Consider the following 14,353-nt stretch of genomic DNA (forward strand, 5'->3'; position numbering starts at 1 on the left):
AGTTGTGTGCGCATTGGGATAAGGAAGAGACGAAAGAAACTTCTTCCACCAACTCCACCAACCGCAGGAGCGACCGTAAAGGGAAGGGCGTCTTCAAGCATAACTTGGGTGCTCAATCTATTGCCTCTCTGGGAGATCGCATGGTAAGTTCAGTCGTTTTTTTTCAATTATTTAAGTTTTGAAATTTTATTTTTGTGCATTTCTTCTAATTTCTAATGTTTCTTTAATTTATGTTTTTTTCAAGGCGGAAGAAAATGATGGCGAGCCGGTTGATGATCTCTCCCTAATGAAGAGGGCGTATACCAACAAGAAGACCGGCCAGATTGATGACGGTCTTGTGAGGGAAGTGGTCACCTTGGTCCAAACTCAGGTACAAGACGAAGTGTCTCAGCTTCAAACCGAGGATGACGCTTCGACGGTTTCGACCAACTTGTCCCGGTTTCGAATCAACGAAATCGTTGAATCCGTAAGTTCTTTTTTTTAAAGTTCGATTCATTTATTTCTTGATTTAAAATTTGGCTATTTTCTATTTCAGTCGGTTCCAAAGAAGAAGGGACGTTTGGTCGGTTTGGGTCGTCGCACCCGGTCGGTTCCTCCTTCTTCCGCACCACCGCCCTTTGTTGATCCAGAAGTACTTACGGCTCAGTTGAAGGACAAAGATGATCGCATATCTTTGTTGGAGACCCAGATGGCGGCTCAACAGGCGGGCTATGAGGCACAGAGGAGGTTGAACCAGCAAATGATGGAGATGATGCAGAGGATGTACCCGAACGAAGTGTTCTCGGACGTGCCAGACCCGTAGTTTTTTTTTTTTCAAAAACTCGGAATGTTTTATTTTTATTTGTACAACTTTGAATATTAACTAATATGATTTCAATTTTAATTTTAATTTTATATTTTCGAATTTAAATTTCAAAAATTTATTTTTTTTTAAAAAAATATTTTTTTTTAAATTACGAGGAAATGAACCCTCGGAATATACCGAGGGACATGTTCCTCGGAAAATACCGAGGGACTCATTCCTCGGAATATACCGAGGGAGTTGTTCCTCGGTATATTCAGAGGGTTCAAATTCGAGGGAAATGAACCCTCGGAATATACCGAGGGACTCATTCCTCGGAATATACCGAGGGACTTGTTCCTCGGAATTTTCCGAGGGTTCATTTCCTCGGAAATTCCCGATGAAAATTCCGAGGAACATTTCGTCGGAACTTCCGAGGTAAATTCCGAGGAAGTTCTCCCTCGGTATATTCCGAGGAGCTTTCCGACGAACTGGTGGTCCTCGGAGTTTCCTCGGAAATTTGTTTCCTCGGAATTCCGTCGGAAAATTCCGAGGGATTTCCGAGGAAAAATGAATTTCCGAGGAATTATTTCCGAGGACTTGTTTCGTCGGTATGTCGTCGGAATAACGTTATTCCGACGACATACCGACGATTTTTTCCCTCAGTATGTCGTTGTTTTCTTGTAGTGTGCATCTTTGGTCGGTAAATGAGATTGGTGTCGTTGTTAGTGAGCTCCCTGGATCAAAGTAAGTCAACTGAACCTGTAAACAAAGCAACACATTAATCTCAAATAAGAGAATTTAAAAATGAAAAAAACATGAAAATCACAAAATATCACCTTTTGTGTTTGAGGGCAGCCATTGCAAGAAGCACAACTAACCCACAAAATATCACCTCCTGTGTCGATTTATACGTGAAAGGCTTTTGGGGGAGATCACAGCCGCAATTTCGTGTAGTATAATCTGTTTAAAATATGAACACCAAACTGAGCAGAAGAAAACAAAACCAGAGAAACAACTATTTGATTGAGACATGAGAAAAGTAGACAATAACTCAAGCACCTTATAGGCAATCAAAATCATATAATAAGAAGATAAATATGGAAACTTTAGTTACCCAACAATGAAAGGATTAAAAGTTCCCTCGACGGGTATTTAATAATCCGCTGTGTGACTGTAACAATATGTCGTATCTAGCTTGATCACGCAACTTGAGTTGAATAATTTCCATCTCGTGACTAAAGGGAATAGCTTTTTCCAGTTTCAGTGTTGCCTGAACTCTCATCCTCATCTCAACTCCATCTCCTGACAGAGAATCTTCCCCATAGCTTTCCGACAAAGTCTGCTTCATACTGAACGGCGGCAGCTAAGATCACCTCCATGTGGTTTGTATTGAACCAACAGTAGATAAGACAAAAGAAATCATAACCAATCCGTAGTGTTTATCAACAAATCTTATGGAGAGGAAAGAGAAAAACAAAAAAACAAACAAAATCTAGAGTTTAATAAACACAACAGTCGTGGAAGAATAACATTTGCTTTCAAATCAGAGAGGAAGACAGATGATGCAGCCATTACAATGAAAATTATATTTCTCTCGATGATAGGAGATGTAAAGATGATGTTCAAGGGATAAATACCTACATTTTTATAGGTGAGAATCACCGACTGGAAATTGAATAAGATTCATTGAACTTTTGATCGTGGTCGTAGTGGTGAGGAAGAGTTAAGTTTGTGTTATTGATGCCAATCTAGCGACTTGTAACGGTTCAGAGGTAAAAGATAGAAGACAAAACGATTTGAAAATAAATGGACTTTGAGATTATTAACAAAGCGTATACGAAAACGCAATTTCATAATTGCCATTGTTAGAGAATTGAATAGTCTTAAAGCGGATGAACCCTAAATTTGTGATTCGGGAAGAAGATGCAAGTGTCACAGGTCAGCCCATAAACATAACAATAGCGAACCCCGTATCAACTAACTGAAAGGGAAGAGATGACTTAGTGATGTGGAGGATCCTGGAGAGAAGAAACTAAGATCATATATATTAATATCACTAAATCAATAAACTCAGTATTTAAATAAATATATTAATTTTATATTGAATTGGTTCAGAATATGACATCTACTAAAATAATAAGATAATAAAAATACTATGTAAATATGTAACCATGTTTTTTTGTAGAAGATATGTAACCATGTTAACATCATAAGTTTGTAATTAATTATATATAAATTTAATATAAATATAATTATTATTGAGGATAATTAATCCAAGGGCAAAAACGTTTGGCTTAATTAAAGTAAAACGCCAAGTTCTTATTTTCAAATTTCTGGGTTCTAAATTTTGAATCAGATGATTCTCCTATTCCTGTATAAAAAAGTAAACTTCTACAAAAATATGAATATTCAAATATTTCAAAATACAGTCGAGTTTTCTATAAAACTGAAAACCAAAAACTAAAATCTAAAAACCAAAAGCTAAAATCTAAAAACCAAAAACTAAAACAAAAAACTAGTGAAACAATCATCACCTTAGTTTTTTTTTTTACAAAATAAGCAATACATTGTTTTAAAATAATATTTTTTAAAAAAATTATCATTAAAATTTATCAAAATATAGTGGTTGTTATTTAAAATAAAAATATTACCATGTTTTCAATTATTTTATTTTTAAGTGTTATACTTAAATATAATTAATAAAATATCTATAAATAATAAAAATAAAATATTTTTAATTTTGAAACTATTTATAAATTTTATTACATAAAATATTTTTCGTTTTTTAGAACTTGAATGGCTATTTTTTCAAATTAATATAATAATATTGTATTAATAAAATATTTTAAATTTTATAATTTTTAGTTGTTGTTTAGTATGTATAATAAAATTATTCAATAATTTATTTATAGATATTAATAAGTAATTGGTTACAACTAATACTAAAATTATCTACATTTATTTACATATATGAAACACATATATTATTTTACATTAATGTTAAATGATAAAAAAAAAATTGTATGGAAATTTTATCTTTATGAAAATATTATTTACTTAATTATTATTTAATTAAAATATAGTATTTTATACAAAATAAACAAAATTTATTTTTATATTAAAAACCCACAAAAGTTAGTTTTTGGCTTATCTTCACAAATTGGTTGAAATTTTGAAAAACTAGTTTTTCTAAATTTTAGGGAATCTATTTGTTAAAAAACTTGATTGGCAAGTGAAATGGTTTTTACAAAAACAAAAACTAAAAGCTAAAACTTGATTGGATAAAATAGGGTTTTTACAAAAGCAAAAACCTAAAACAGAAACTACGAACAATCGAACTCTAATCATAACCACAAAAAAAATTAGAAAGAACTCGAAGTTTGTTCAGGCCTAATTTAATGATAGCAAAGAAATCATGTGTATTAGGCCCAACTTTATAACTGGCCCGAGCTTGTCGGAATAAGGACGCCGCATGGAGCCTAAAATAAAATAAAACAAAAATAAGACCTAAATCATATTCAGAACCAGCTCTCCCTGCATCTCTCTCTGGATCGACTTTGTTCAGGTTCGTGTCTCTCATCAATTCTATCACAGTTTACGGTTGATTATACAATACAAAGTTTTATTTATGAAAAAAGAAAATAACTGATGCATAATACATCAAAATTTAGGTCTTAATTTTTTGTGTAATTGATTCGCTGTAGTAACTGTAGTTTTGATCTCTGTACTTTTTTTTATTACTGTTAGGTTGTAGTTTGAATCTGGCTGGTCTTTGAGATTTTTGGGTGCTGCTTCGTTCAGTTACGGCTTACAAAGATTTTGCTCGTACTTGTAAACTTTTTAAGTGATTGTATGGGCCCCATGAAAAATCTAAGGCAGCTTTACTTGGAAGCTCAAGGAACACAATGTCCGAACTTAGGAATAGATTTGCCATTCGATCTCGTCATGGAGATTTTGTCGAGAGTTCCAGCAAAGAGTATAAAAAGGTTTTGTTGCGTATCGAGATTGTGGGGATACATACTTAGCCTTCCTTGTTTTACCGAGTTGTTCCTGACCAAGTATCCGTGTCGTCCACCCCTACTCTTGTTCACCTTTGAAAATAAGGAGAGTATATTCTTCTTCTCTGCACCTCAGCCTCGGAATCCGGGTGATGATTCATCTCTTGTACCTGCTCGTTATAATGTTCACCGCAAGCATTATCCCAAAGATTATTCAGTTAGAGTTGGTTCTCCTCTTGGGGGATTCATCTGTCGTCAAGATAAGGGAAAAGTAGATACTATAGTTGTTAGTAACCCCGTCACAGGAGAGTCAATATTCTTACCAGAGGTGAAATCCAAGAACATTAATATCCAGATGATACCTTTTTTAGGATATGATCCCATCAACAAACAGTTCAAAGTATTGTGCGTCAAGTTTGAGGATGTCCCAAATACGTCTGATGACCATCAAATTCTGACATTGGGGAATAATAAAAAACATTTATGGAGAACAACCCTATGCAAACCCCATTATCCTAAATCTAATGGAATATGCATTGATGGTATTTTGTATTATTCAGCTGGGTTTGATTGGGGGACAAGGGTTTCCACGATAGTCTGCTTTGATGTCAGGTCCGAGAAGTTTAGCTTTATCAACATAGATCTATGCATGTTTATGACTTGTGCTTGTACTTTGATCAACTACAAGGGTAAATTAGGTGCCCTCCAGTTTACATTATCGAATCCAAGATGTCTTGTGTCTTGGGTTCTTGAGGATGCTGGAAAATGTAAATGGTCCAAATGTGTCTACACTATACCTCCTTTGTGGAACAACATAGTTGGTCGTTCTGACTTGGACATTGTTGGAGTGACATCTGGAGGTGAAGTTGTGTTGGCCACGATGCATCTGCTTCATCCATTTTGCATTTATTACTACAATCCCAAGGGCAACACTTTCATAAGAGTTCTAATCCAAGGTCTGGAAGGGTTTGTACGTGCGAGAGTTTACACTTCTCTAGACTATGCTGAGAATTTGAAACATATGTAAGTCTTGATCAACTTTTGTTTTAAAGCATTGTCTTTTTCAGTATTTCATTTGATTAGTGTCTGTATTCCATTTTTGTTTGTTTGAAGGACTGAGTATGACAAAGGAGTGAACACAAACATTTACTCTTAAACGGAGGCTATTTCAAGTCGAATATGGAATTGGAGCAAGCAAGGTAACTTTTCTGTTGCTCCCCCTGAAACATAGATAGTGGTAGGTTAGAGAAAATCTGAATAAATTGAGAAGGCTCCCATGGTCAACTCAAACGCTTAGAAGACTACTTACTAATATGTATGGATCTTTAGTAAGCTAGTCGTTTCATAGAAGGACAAATAGCAATGCACTATATATCTTATTATATGCTGTGTTTTAGTGAGTATGTTTAACTTTTGTATTCATAACCATGCGATATTCACTATGCAGTAGTTAGCGGAGCCCATCATTTCAAATAAAGAGAGGATTGTGCCAGCTTATGCATCACTACGCATTATTATATATCTTTATCTTCAAAATTTCGTTTCTTCTTTCACACAAAATTTGTCACTGCGTAACAGAAGAGCATGTTTGAAGAGCCAATGCCTTGGGAGTGAAATACAGTGCACCAAGCCTATTTAGACCCGCCAAGATTGCTTATGCATGTTTAGACATATTCCAGTTATATGTATTCTCATTTTCTAATAATATACATATATCTATTTTGTTGTAAATAATACTTTCTGTTTGGCTATTTGAACTAGTAAGTTCATATCATTTTGTATACTAATATATAACGTAATTAAGAAAAAAATCAAGATTCGATTCTAATTAATTCAAGTTAAATAATTAAGAACCCCGTCAAAAGTCAAATTATGTACATATACTTTTTCAAACAAGTCAAAATAAATTTGTAAGATCATATGATAATATGATATGTATATAATATTTCCAAGCCTGATGATCAGATCACAGGGAATCAACTTTTGCCTAAAACGTTTTTGGCACGACAGTTACTTGGCTCCAGAAATTCACCAGTATGTAGACAACTAATGAGATTAGCCTAATTTTTCCAGCATATAGGACAAGAACTTAATAGTCCGCCAGTGAAGCTTGTTTATGATCCTTTTAGTAAAGGGTTACAAATCAGCAAACTTCAGCTTAGAGGAAGCCAAGATACCAAGTAAGAAAATGCCGGAGTCTGATGCATGTTGCCACACTCAGTTATGAGGTTTCCATAAAAAAAGGTAAAGGTTCATATATAGTCCATAATAAGACTAAAATGAGAATTTAAGGAATCAAAAAGTATCGGACATTATTGTAGAACACAACGGAGTTACTGGAACTGAAAAAGGTACTGCAAAAGAGAGATCGAGTGTAAGAGAGACACAAAGGGTGACGAGTGTTTTCTAAGTTTTATTTGTTTTAGGACATTAGTAAAGTCGCTTTCTCTCTCTCTCTCTAAACGTAATGGGGCATATACTTGGGGGTTGCACTGAACTTCTGATAACCTTTGATGACTTTGTTCACTGCATCCAGAAAGTCTTTCTCAGTCACCGTCTTTCTCCTAGCTCTGATTGCATACATTCCAGCTTCAGTGCACACACTCCTGATATCAGCTCCTGGCAAGAAGAAGAAGAAGAAGATTACACAAAACCACAAGAGAAGAAAATAGTATATCGGAGATGGGTTACCAGTTGAGTTTGGGCAGAGGCGAGCAAGGAGCTCAAAACGGATGTCTCTCTCGCAGTTCATGGTTCTTGTGTGAATCTTGAAGATCTGTGTTCTGCTCTCCAGATCAGGCAACCCAAACTCAACCTTACGGTCAAGACGTCCAGGACGTAGAAGAGCAGGGTCCAGCGTGTCAGGCCTGGAATAACAGAAATAACCAATGAGTCTAACGGTATAACTGTGTTGTGTAGTTTACTTAAGGATGGTAATGAGACTGACCTGTTTGTTGCCATAAGAACCTTGATGTTACCACGTGCGTCAAACCCATCAAGCTGATTCACAATCTCAAGCATAGTACGCTGGACTTCGTTGTCACCTCCTACGCCGTCATCAAATCTAGCACCGCCAATGGCGTCAACTTCGTCAAAGAACACAATGCAAGCCTTTTTGGACCGTGCCATCTGCAAAGCGAGTATTGTAAATGACATTTCAGAATATAGTAGCGTTGTTGCCTAGACAAAACACAGATAGCAAGAAGGAAAGTTGACAGTATATTACCTGAAACAGTTCACGAACCATCCTAGCTCCTTCGCCGACATACTTCTGAACAAGCTCACTGCCAATAACCCTGATAAAGCAAGCATCGGTTCTGTTGGCAACAGCTCTAGCGAGAAGGGTTTTGCCGGTACCAGGAGGACCGTAGCAGAGAACGCCCTTGGGAGGATCTATTCCAAGCTTCACAAACTTCTCCGGGTGAAGCATTGGAAGTTCAACGACCTACAATCAACAAAGACAACAACTTTTCTAATCATTGAAAACGTTTATAACTTTAGGTAGTGAGAGAAGACAAAGTTCAGTAACAGACCGCTCTTATCTTCTCAATCTGCTCCTTGCAGCCACCAACATCATTGCATGTTACATCAGGTTTCTCTTCGACAGTCATCATGGTCACACGATGATCGATTTTTGGAGGTAGAGGAATCTGTATCTGATACTTCTTCATAAGTCGAAGTGGAGAGTGGTATATGAGAAGAGAGAGAGGGAACTGATAATTAACCAGAGAAAACAGGAAGCATACCCAACGCGCATGCCTTGTTTAATGTCAGTGGTAAAAACATTATCGCCAAGGCCAACGACAAGCTGCATTTCCGAGGGAGAAACTTTATCGCCAAGGCCAACGGCAAACTGCAGTCAAGAGCAAAACCAGTTATAACCAAAAATCGGAAGAAGGCTACACATAACTGGTTATGCAGAGACAATGTACCTTAGCTCTCTGTTTGAAACTAATGACATACTGGGCGTCTGGAGTGTTTGGACTAATCACACTTGTGCATCTAGCAACCTGGACAGTAAGAACGTTTACCATAACCCCTTAGAAGTTACCCGTTAGAGAAGAAAAGAAGATAGAAAAAAACCCTACATTTCCTCTTTAATCATCCGCTTATCAGATGCGAGATCCCATTGACTGGAAGGAGCTAACCCAGTATCGGTATCTGAAATGAAAGTGAAAAGCTTCACTTTAGTAGTGTCTGTTGTAAGCACAAGTCATTGATCAAAGTAAGCCAAACGCTTCAGCAACAAAGAGTGCAAACATACCACAGAGATAGTTGATCTTCTTGGCGAGATCCTCAACTTCTTTCTCTACTTTCTTTATAGCTGCAGAGTAAGGCCCTGACCCCTGCAAAGGAATGAGAGTTATGAAAGATCGGTCAGCAACAAAACATATGGAGGGAGAACAGATACATGTACGAATGATTAAGAATTTTTCTACGTGAACTACTCATATGGGCTGTTAGCTGGGTTACACAACAAAACTGAAACTATCGATGATGTACCTTAAGTTTCTGATTCCAAAGGCAAACTCGTAACTGCAAAGAGAAAGAAGGTCAGAACAAGCCACTGAAATTTTGATGCAAATAACACAAATCGACAGTGATAACCTCATGTTCCTCATCGGTTGAACCACCAGTTGAAACAGAATCACCTTCCTCATCAGTTGAAACAGGTATCAACTGAGCCAGCTTGGGAGGATCATCAAACGGATCATCAATGATTTCCATGCCAATGATCATAATAGGTTTATAAGGCCTGTGTTCTTTATTAACGGAAGATTCTTTTAACTGAGACATAGTGTCTCGACCCTCATCAACCACCACGCCAAACACCTGAAAAAATAGAAAATGGTATGAAGACAGTATTATATACAAAACAGAATACAAAAAATATATGAGTGCTTACAGTGTGCTTCCCATCAAAGGAATGCAAATTATCACACAGAGTGATATAGAACTGAGATGCATTCTGATTTGCTCCCATACTGGCCATTCCCAAAGTGATTCAAGTCTGGATGAATCTCATTATCGAAAAACTGCTCACCCTCAGCATCATCAAGTAATCTAAAACACATAGCAAGAGAAATAAGTAGATAAAAAGATTGAGAATGAAGAAAGAAAACAAGAAAAAAGAAGACTTAGTACTTGAAAATAGAGTCACCACCGGTTCCTGTGCCAGTTGGATCGCCGGTCACTGCTATAGAATCTTTATTGACCGTGTGGAAGAGATAATTATGGTAATATTTGATCCTGAGGAAAACATAAAGTTCAAACACTTTACAATACTAAAAATTGTTAAAAAAAGCACTTTACTAACACCCTTACTTGCATAGCTTCAGAAAATTCAGGCAGGTCTTTGGGCATTTCTCGATGAACAGATCAATCAACAAGTCACCAACAGTGGTCCCAATAATGACTGACATCTTTATGCACTGAACATCACATCACATCACATCAGTTGTGTATAAGAGAACTTTCTGTAGCAATTCTTAATCTAGTTAGGGAACTTTCTGTAGCTATTTGTACAAAACAAGCAAACAATCAAAAGTAATAGAGCTCTAAACGAGGAGTTCGCCATGGAAATGAAAAATGTCCAGTGATCACTAATAGCCAATGAACACCACCTGGATTAAAAAAAAATCTGACTCAGGCAAGTCATGCAGAAGGTACAAGATGACTAAAATTTACTTGTACGCACGCAATAGAGTGAGCGTTAACTCGGATCCGCAAATGGAAATTACAAGCAAAGACACGATTACATCCAAAAAACGATGGAAAATTCTACATCTGAAGTAGCAATTCATCAATCATCATGCAAAAGAATCAATAGCACACATATAAAATATGGAGAGTAATCATACAGTTCAACGTTAGAACATCATACAGAGGATCATTTCGTTCCTAATCGATAGAAGAAGATCGGAGACGTGTACCTAATCTTATTTAGAAACTTCAACAATACATGAATAATTCATGAAAGATCACAGAGTTCAATGTTCGACATCACACAGATAGATAATGGTTTCGCTCAAACGGAAACATAGTCCCGAGAGATCTCTCTCTCTCCCTCCCGAAACGGAAGTTCGGATACTTCCTATGTCGAAATTTCAAGCGCAAGATGGATGCGGAGAAGAAGTGAGGTGTAAATATACCGGAGGAGAGAGCTCCGAGCACGAACCAGATCTGCGAACTGAGAATATCTCCTCAAATCACAAAAAAAAGAGCAAATCTGAGTCTGATTTTGAGAAATTAAGCTAAGAAGACGATGATGAAGATGAGTTGAGTGAACATTTTACCGCGAATCGTTCTTCGTCTCTTTCAGAATCTTCGGATTTCAAAATTTATTGCGCTTTTGATTTCTTTTTATTTTATTTTATGTTCGTTCCGTTTTGTAAATATAGAACGTTAGAGGCTATTCTGTAAATATCTAAAAACTGTTTGACGCGGTTGTAAGAGGTAAGGGACCCACATAGCGCTACTCTCTCAAAGGTTACAGTATCCACGTAGGCACATTGAATTTTTAATAACCAAATGAAATATTTAGCTTTGACTTAGGGCTATTAACTATCCTTCGGGTCTTTCCAGCTACTAAAGCTAATGCTCGATTGATTACATTTACATGTAAGTTCCATCTGGGCCTTGTTCATAATTTATTAGGAAGTTGACTTGCAAAAATAAAAAGTGTCAGAAGAAAACAATAGTCACAGGAACAAACAAAACCAAGTGCTGCTGCAGATATATAGAAACAGAGGACAGAGAGCGTTTCTGAGTCTAAGGAGACTTGTGAAGAAAGTAAAACTACTTTCATATATCTCTTACTAGTTGTAAACCATATACTTGGGGGTTGCACTGAACTTCTGATAACCTTTGATGACTTTGTTCACTGCATCCAGAAAGTCTTTCTCAGTCACCGTCTTTCTCCTAGCTCTGATTGCATACATTCCAGCTTCAGTGCACACACTCCTGATATCAGCTCCTGGCAAGAAGAAGAAGAAGAAGATTACACAAAACCACAAGAGAAGAAAATAGTATATCGGAGACGGGTTACCAGTTGAGTTTGGGCAGAGGCGAGCAAGGAGCTCAAAACGGATGTCTCTCTCGCAGTTCATGGTTCTTGTGTGAATCTTGAAGATCTGTGTTCTGCTCTCCAGATCAGGCAAACCAAACTCAACCTTACGGTCAAGACGTCCAGGACGTAGAAGAGCAGGGTCCAGCGTGTCAGGCCTGGAATAACAGAAATAACCAATGAGTCTAACGGTATAAATGTGTTGTGTAGTTTACTCAAGGATGGTGATGAGACTGTGGACCTGTTTGTTGCCATAAGAACCTTGATGTTACCACGTGCGTCGAACCCATCAAGCTGATTCACAATCTCAAGCATAGTACGCTGGACTTCGTTGTCACCTCCTACGCCGTCATCAAATCTAGCACCACCAATGGCGTCAACTTCGTCAAAGAACACAATGCAAGCTTTTTTGGACCGTGCCATCTGCAAAGCGAGAATGGTAAATGACATTTCAGAATATAGCAGCGTTGGCTAGACAAAAACACAGGTAGCAAGAAGGAAAGTTGACAGTATATTACCTGAAACAGTTCACGAACCATCCTAGCTCCTTCGCCGACATACTTCTGAACAAGCTCACTGCCAATAACCCTGATAAAGCAAGCATCGGTTCTGTTGGCAACAGCTCTAGCGAGAAGGGTTTTGCCGGTACCAGGAGGACCGTAGCAGAGAACGCCCTTGGGAGGATCTATTCCAAGCTTCACAAACTTCTCCGGGTGAAGCATTGGCAGTTCAACGACCTACAATCAACAAAGAGATAAAAACGTTTAACAATTGGCTTCCTTGAATAATTATAACACACCAATAAGGTTATAACTATAGGTGAGGAGATAAGATAATGAAAACAGGATGAAAACAAAGTACAGTAACGGACCTCTCGCATCTTCTCAATCTGCTCCTTGCAGCCACCAACATCATTGTAAGTAACATCAGGTTTCTCTTCAACAGTCATCATGGTGACACTAGGATCGATTTTGGGAGGCAGAGGAATCTGTATCTGATACTTATTCCTATCAACTCTGCAAGTACAAAATCAAACACGGAATGTTTTTCTTGTAAGTTAGGAACCATAACAGGGGATACAAGAAGGAAGGAAGGAATAAACCAGAGAAAAAGTGAGTTGATAAGCAGGGAACACACCCAACGCGCATGCCTTCTTCAATGTCAGTGGGAGACACTTTATCACCAAGGCCAACGACAAACTGCAGTCACGAACAAAACCAGTTATAAACCAAAACTGGAAAAAAATGAGGTTTGGAAATGAATGTACCTTAGCAATCTGTTTGACATTAATGACGTACTTGGCGTCTTCAGTGTTTGGACTAATAATCTTTGTGCATCTAGCAACCTGGACAGTAATTAAAAGTTAGAAAATGTGAGTGTTGTAAAAGAAGGAAAGAAAGAAAACCTGGAGAGGTTGCTCCTCTTGCATCATCTGTTTATCAGAAACGAGATCCCATTGACTGGGAGGAGCTAAACCAGTATCAGACTCCTTGATACCGCAGAGATCGTTGATCCTCTTGGCGAGGTCCTTGATTTCTTTCTCTACTTTCTTTATCGGTGCAGAGTAAGGCCCTAACCCCTATCACATTCATCAATATCAGTACGACTAAATCAGGCTCGTCAAAGAAGGAATTTAGCTCGGGAGTAAACATCAAATTGGCTTAGGAATGGTCCGGAAACTATAAGATACTCTGGATCCGTAATCTCCCATGATCTAAGAAATAAAAAATACTCTACTGTGAATCAAGGGTCGGGAGAAGGAGGCTTTACATAAGTCTTGAGGAGAGCGATATCATCTTCGTCAAGTGGGCGAGGGTTCTTCTCGTCTCTGATTTCATCTTCGATATCTCTCGACATCTTCGATCCGGAGATCTCACAGGTAAATGCGATTTGAGTTCACAAGTTGTCTTGCCGGAGAGGAAAATATTCGGAGGAGAAGCTCTCTCTTCTAGTGAGTCTACTGAAGATATACTAACTTAAAATATATAAAAATTGATAAATTAATGTTTTTTAGAATTAAACATAGAGAAATTCCCTAGAGTTTAGCATTCAGAGAAATTCCCTAGAGTTTAGCATTCAGTGCATCTCCATTTCCCACGCCATTTTGCATAAACTATGAAATGGAGGGGTTAGAGATGCTCTTAGAATTGAAGAATGATATTTAAAATTTATGGTTTAAGGTTTAGGGTTTAGAATTGAGGACTGAAATTTTAGAGATATGATTTTAAATTTAAAAAAATAAAAAACGATTTTAAAATTTTCAAAATAAAAAATGCTATTTTCGTCATTTTAATTTTTTAAATCAATTTTTATGACAAAAACTTAAAAAATCTATTTGAGAGAATTGCCCTTAGATAAACAGTCTCATATAAATTATAAATTAATAATTATGAAACAAACAAAAATTGTATTATTTTTCTAATTTTTTTATTTTAGTATTATTTAGTCGAATTAGATTTAAAATGTATATATTTTATGTTTATTTCGTTTAACTTTACACAGAAA

The 14,353-nt window shown here is 36.9% G+C and overlaps 3 protein-coding genes across 6 annotated transcripts; 1 reads left to right on the top strand and 2 right to left on the bottom strand.

Annotated features, from left to right (window-relative positions):
* Positions 1 to 4,213: 4,213 nt before the first annotated feature.
* Positions 4,214 to 6,556, top strand: LOC106348207 (F-box protein At1g53790-like). 3 transcript variants are annotated; one of them, XM_013787890.3, is made up of 4 exons: positions 4,214 to 4,349; positions 4,532 to 5,805; positions 5,896 to 5,981; positions 6,230 to 6,556. In XM_013787890.3, exons 2-3 carry the CDS (start codon positions 4,637 to 4,639, stop codon positions 5,936 to 5,938), a joined length of 1,212 nt encoding a protein of 403 aa, XP_013643344.1. In that variant the 5' UTR covers positions 4,214 to 4,349; positions 4,532 to 4,636; the 3' UTR covers positions 5,939 to 5,981; positions 6,230 to 6,556. The 3 variants fall into 3 exon arrangements, with proteins under 3 accessions (XP_013643344.1, XP_013643345.1, XP_013643347.1); XM_013787891.3 differs by having other exon boundaries at positions 6,233 to 6,556; XM_013787893.3 differs by having other exon boundaries at positions 6,361 to 6,556.
* Positions 6,557 to 7,021: 465 nt separating this feature from the next.
* Positions 7,022 to 10,212, bottom strand: LOC106350500 (26S proteasome regulatory subunit 7 homolog A-like). Its single transcript, XM_022706816.2, has 14 exons — positions 10,108 to 10,212; positions 9,928 to 10,032; positions 9,689 to 9,846; positions 9,391 to 9,615; positions 9,286 to 9,318; positions 9,047 to 9,128; positions 8,871 to 8,943; positions 8,585 to 8,635; positions 8,529 to 8,541; positions 8,316 to 8,447; positions 8,009 to 8,227; positions 7,730 to 7,911; positions 7,474 to 7,649; positions 7,022 to 7,401 (listed from the first exon to the last, which is right to left on the bottom strand). The coding sequence occupies exons 3-14, from the start codon at positions 9,773 to 9,775 to the stop codon at positions 7,241 to 7,243; spliced, it is 1,434 nt and encodes a 477-aa protein (XP_022562537.1). The 5' UTR covers positions 9,776 to 9,846; positions 9,928 to 10,032; positions 10,108 to 10,212; the 3' UTR covers positions 7,022 to 7,240.
* A 1,156-nt stretch (positions 10,213 to 11,368) lies between these two features.
* On the bottom strand, positions 11,369 to 13,861 carry LOC106348206 (26S proteasome regulatory subunit 7 homolog A-like). Of its 2 annotated transcripts, XR_007325022.1 has the most exons (10): positions 13,619 to 13,861; positions 13,254 to 13,427; positions 13,116 to 13,193; positions 12,986 to 13,047; positions 12,720 to 12,864; positions 12,367 to 12,585; positions 12,090 to 12,271; positions 11,831 to 12,006; positions 11,531 to 11,758; positions 11,369 to 11,498 (listed from the first exon to the last, which is right to left on the bottom strand). XR_007325022.1 is itself a non-coding variant. In XM_013787889.3 (9 exons), exons 1-9 carry the CDS (start codon positions 13,703 to 13,705, stop codon positions 11,601 to 11,603), a joined length of 1,281 nt encoding a protein of 426 aa, XP_013643343.1. In that variant the 5' UTR covers positions 13,706 to 13,861; the 3' UTR covers positions 11,369 to 11,600. The 2 variants fall into 2 exon arrangements, 1 of the variants encoding a protein (XP_013643343.1); XM_013787889.3 differs by having other exon boundaries at positions 11,369 to 11,758.
* Positions 13,862 to 14,353: the final 492 nt, after the last annotated feature.

This window comes from Brassica napus, chromosome C6 (genome assembly GCF_020379485.1).
Source record: "Brassica napus cultivar Da-Ae chromosome C6, Da-Ae, whole genome shotgun sequence".
In the NCBI taxonomy this organism is placed as follows: Eukaryota; Viridiplantae; Streptophyta; class Magnoliopsida; order Brassicales; family Brassicaceae; genus Brassica; species Brassica napus.

What these genes read in the sequence shown, in the direction of transcription:
- LOC106350500 (XM_022706816.2), bottom strand. Translation starts at nt 9,775, where the DNA reads ATGGCCAGTATGGGAGCAAATCAGAATGCATCTCAGTTCTATATCACT. An exon ending in TGGTTCGTGAACTGTTTCAG is followed by an intron (nt 7,912 to 8,008) that starts GTAATATACTGT and finishes CTCGCTTTGCAG; the next exon opens with ATGGCACGGTCCAAAAAGGC. An exon ending in CCTCTGCCCAAACTCAACTG is followed by an intron (nt 7,402 to 7,473) that starts GTAACCCATCTC and finishes TCTTCTTGCCAG; the next exon opens with GAGCTGATATCAGGAGTGTG.
- LOC106348206 (XM_013787889.3), bottom strand. Translation starts at nt 13,705, where the DNA reads ATGTCGAGAGATATCGAAGATGAAATCAGAGACGAGAAGAACCCTCGC. An exon ending in GAAGAAGGCATGCGCGTTGG is followed by an intron (nt 12,865 to 12,985) that starts GTGTGTTCCCTG and finishes TTGTACTTGCAG; the next exon opens with AGTTGATAGGAATAAGTATC. An exon ending in AGATTGAGAAGATGCGAGAG is followed by an intron (nt 12,586 to 12,719) that starts GTCCGTTACTGT and finishes TGTTGATTGTAG; the next exon opens with GTCGTTGAACTGCCAATGCT.
- LOC106348207 (XM_013787890.3), top strand. Translation starts at nt 4,637, where the DNA reads ATGGGCCCCATGAAAAATCTAAGGCAGCTTTACTTGGAAGCTCAAGGA. An exon ending in GCTGAGAATTTGAAACATAT is followed by an intron (nt 5,806 to 5,895) that starts GTAAGTCTTGAT and finishes GTTTGTTTGAAG; the next exon opens with GACTGAGTATGACAAAGGAG.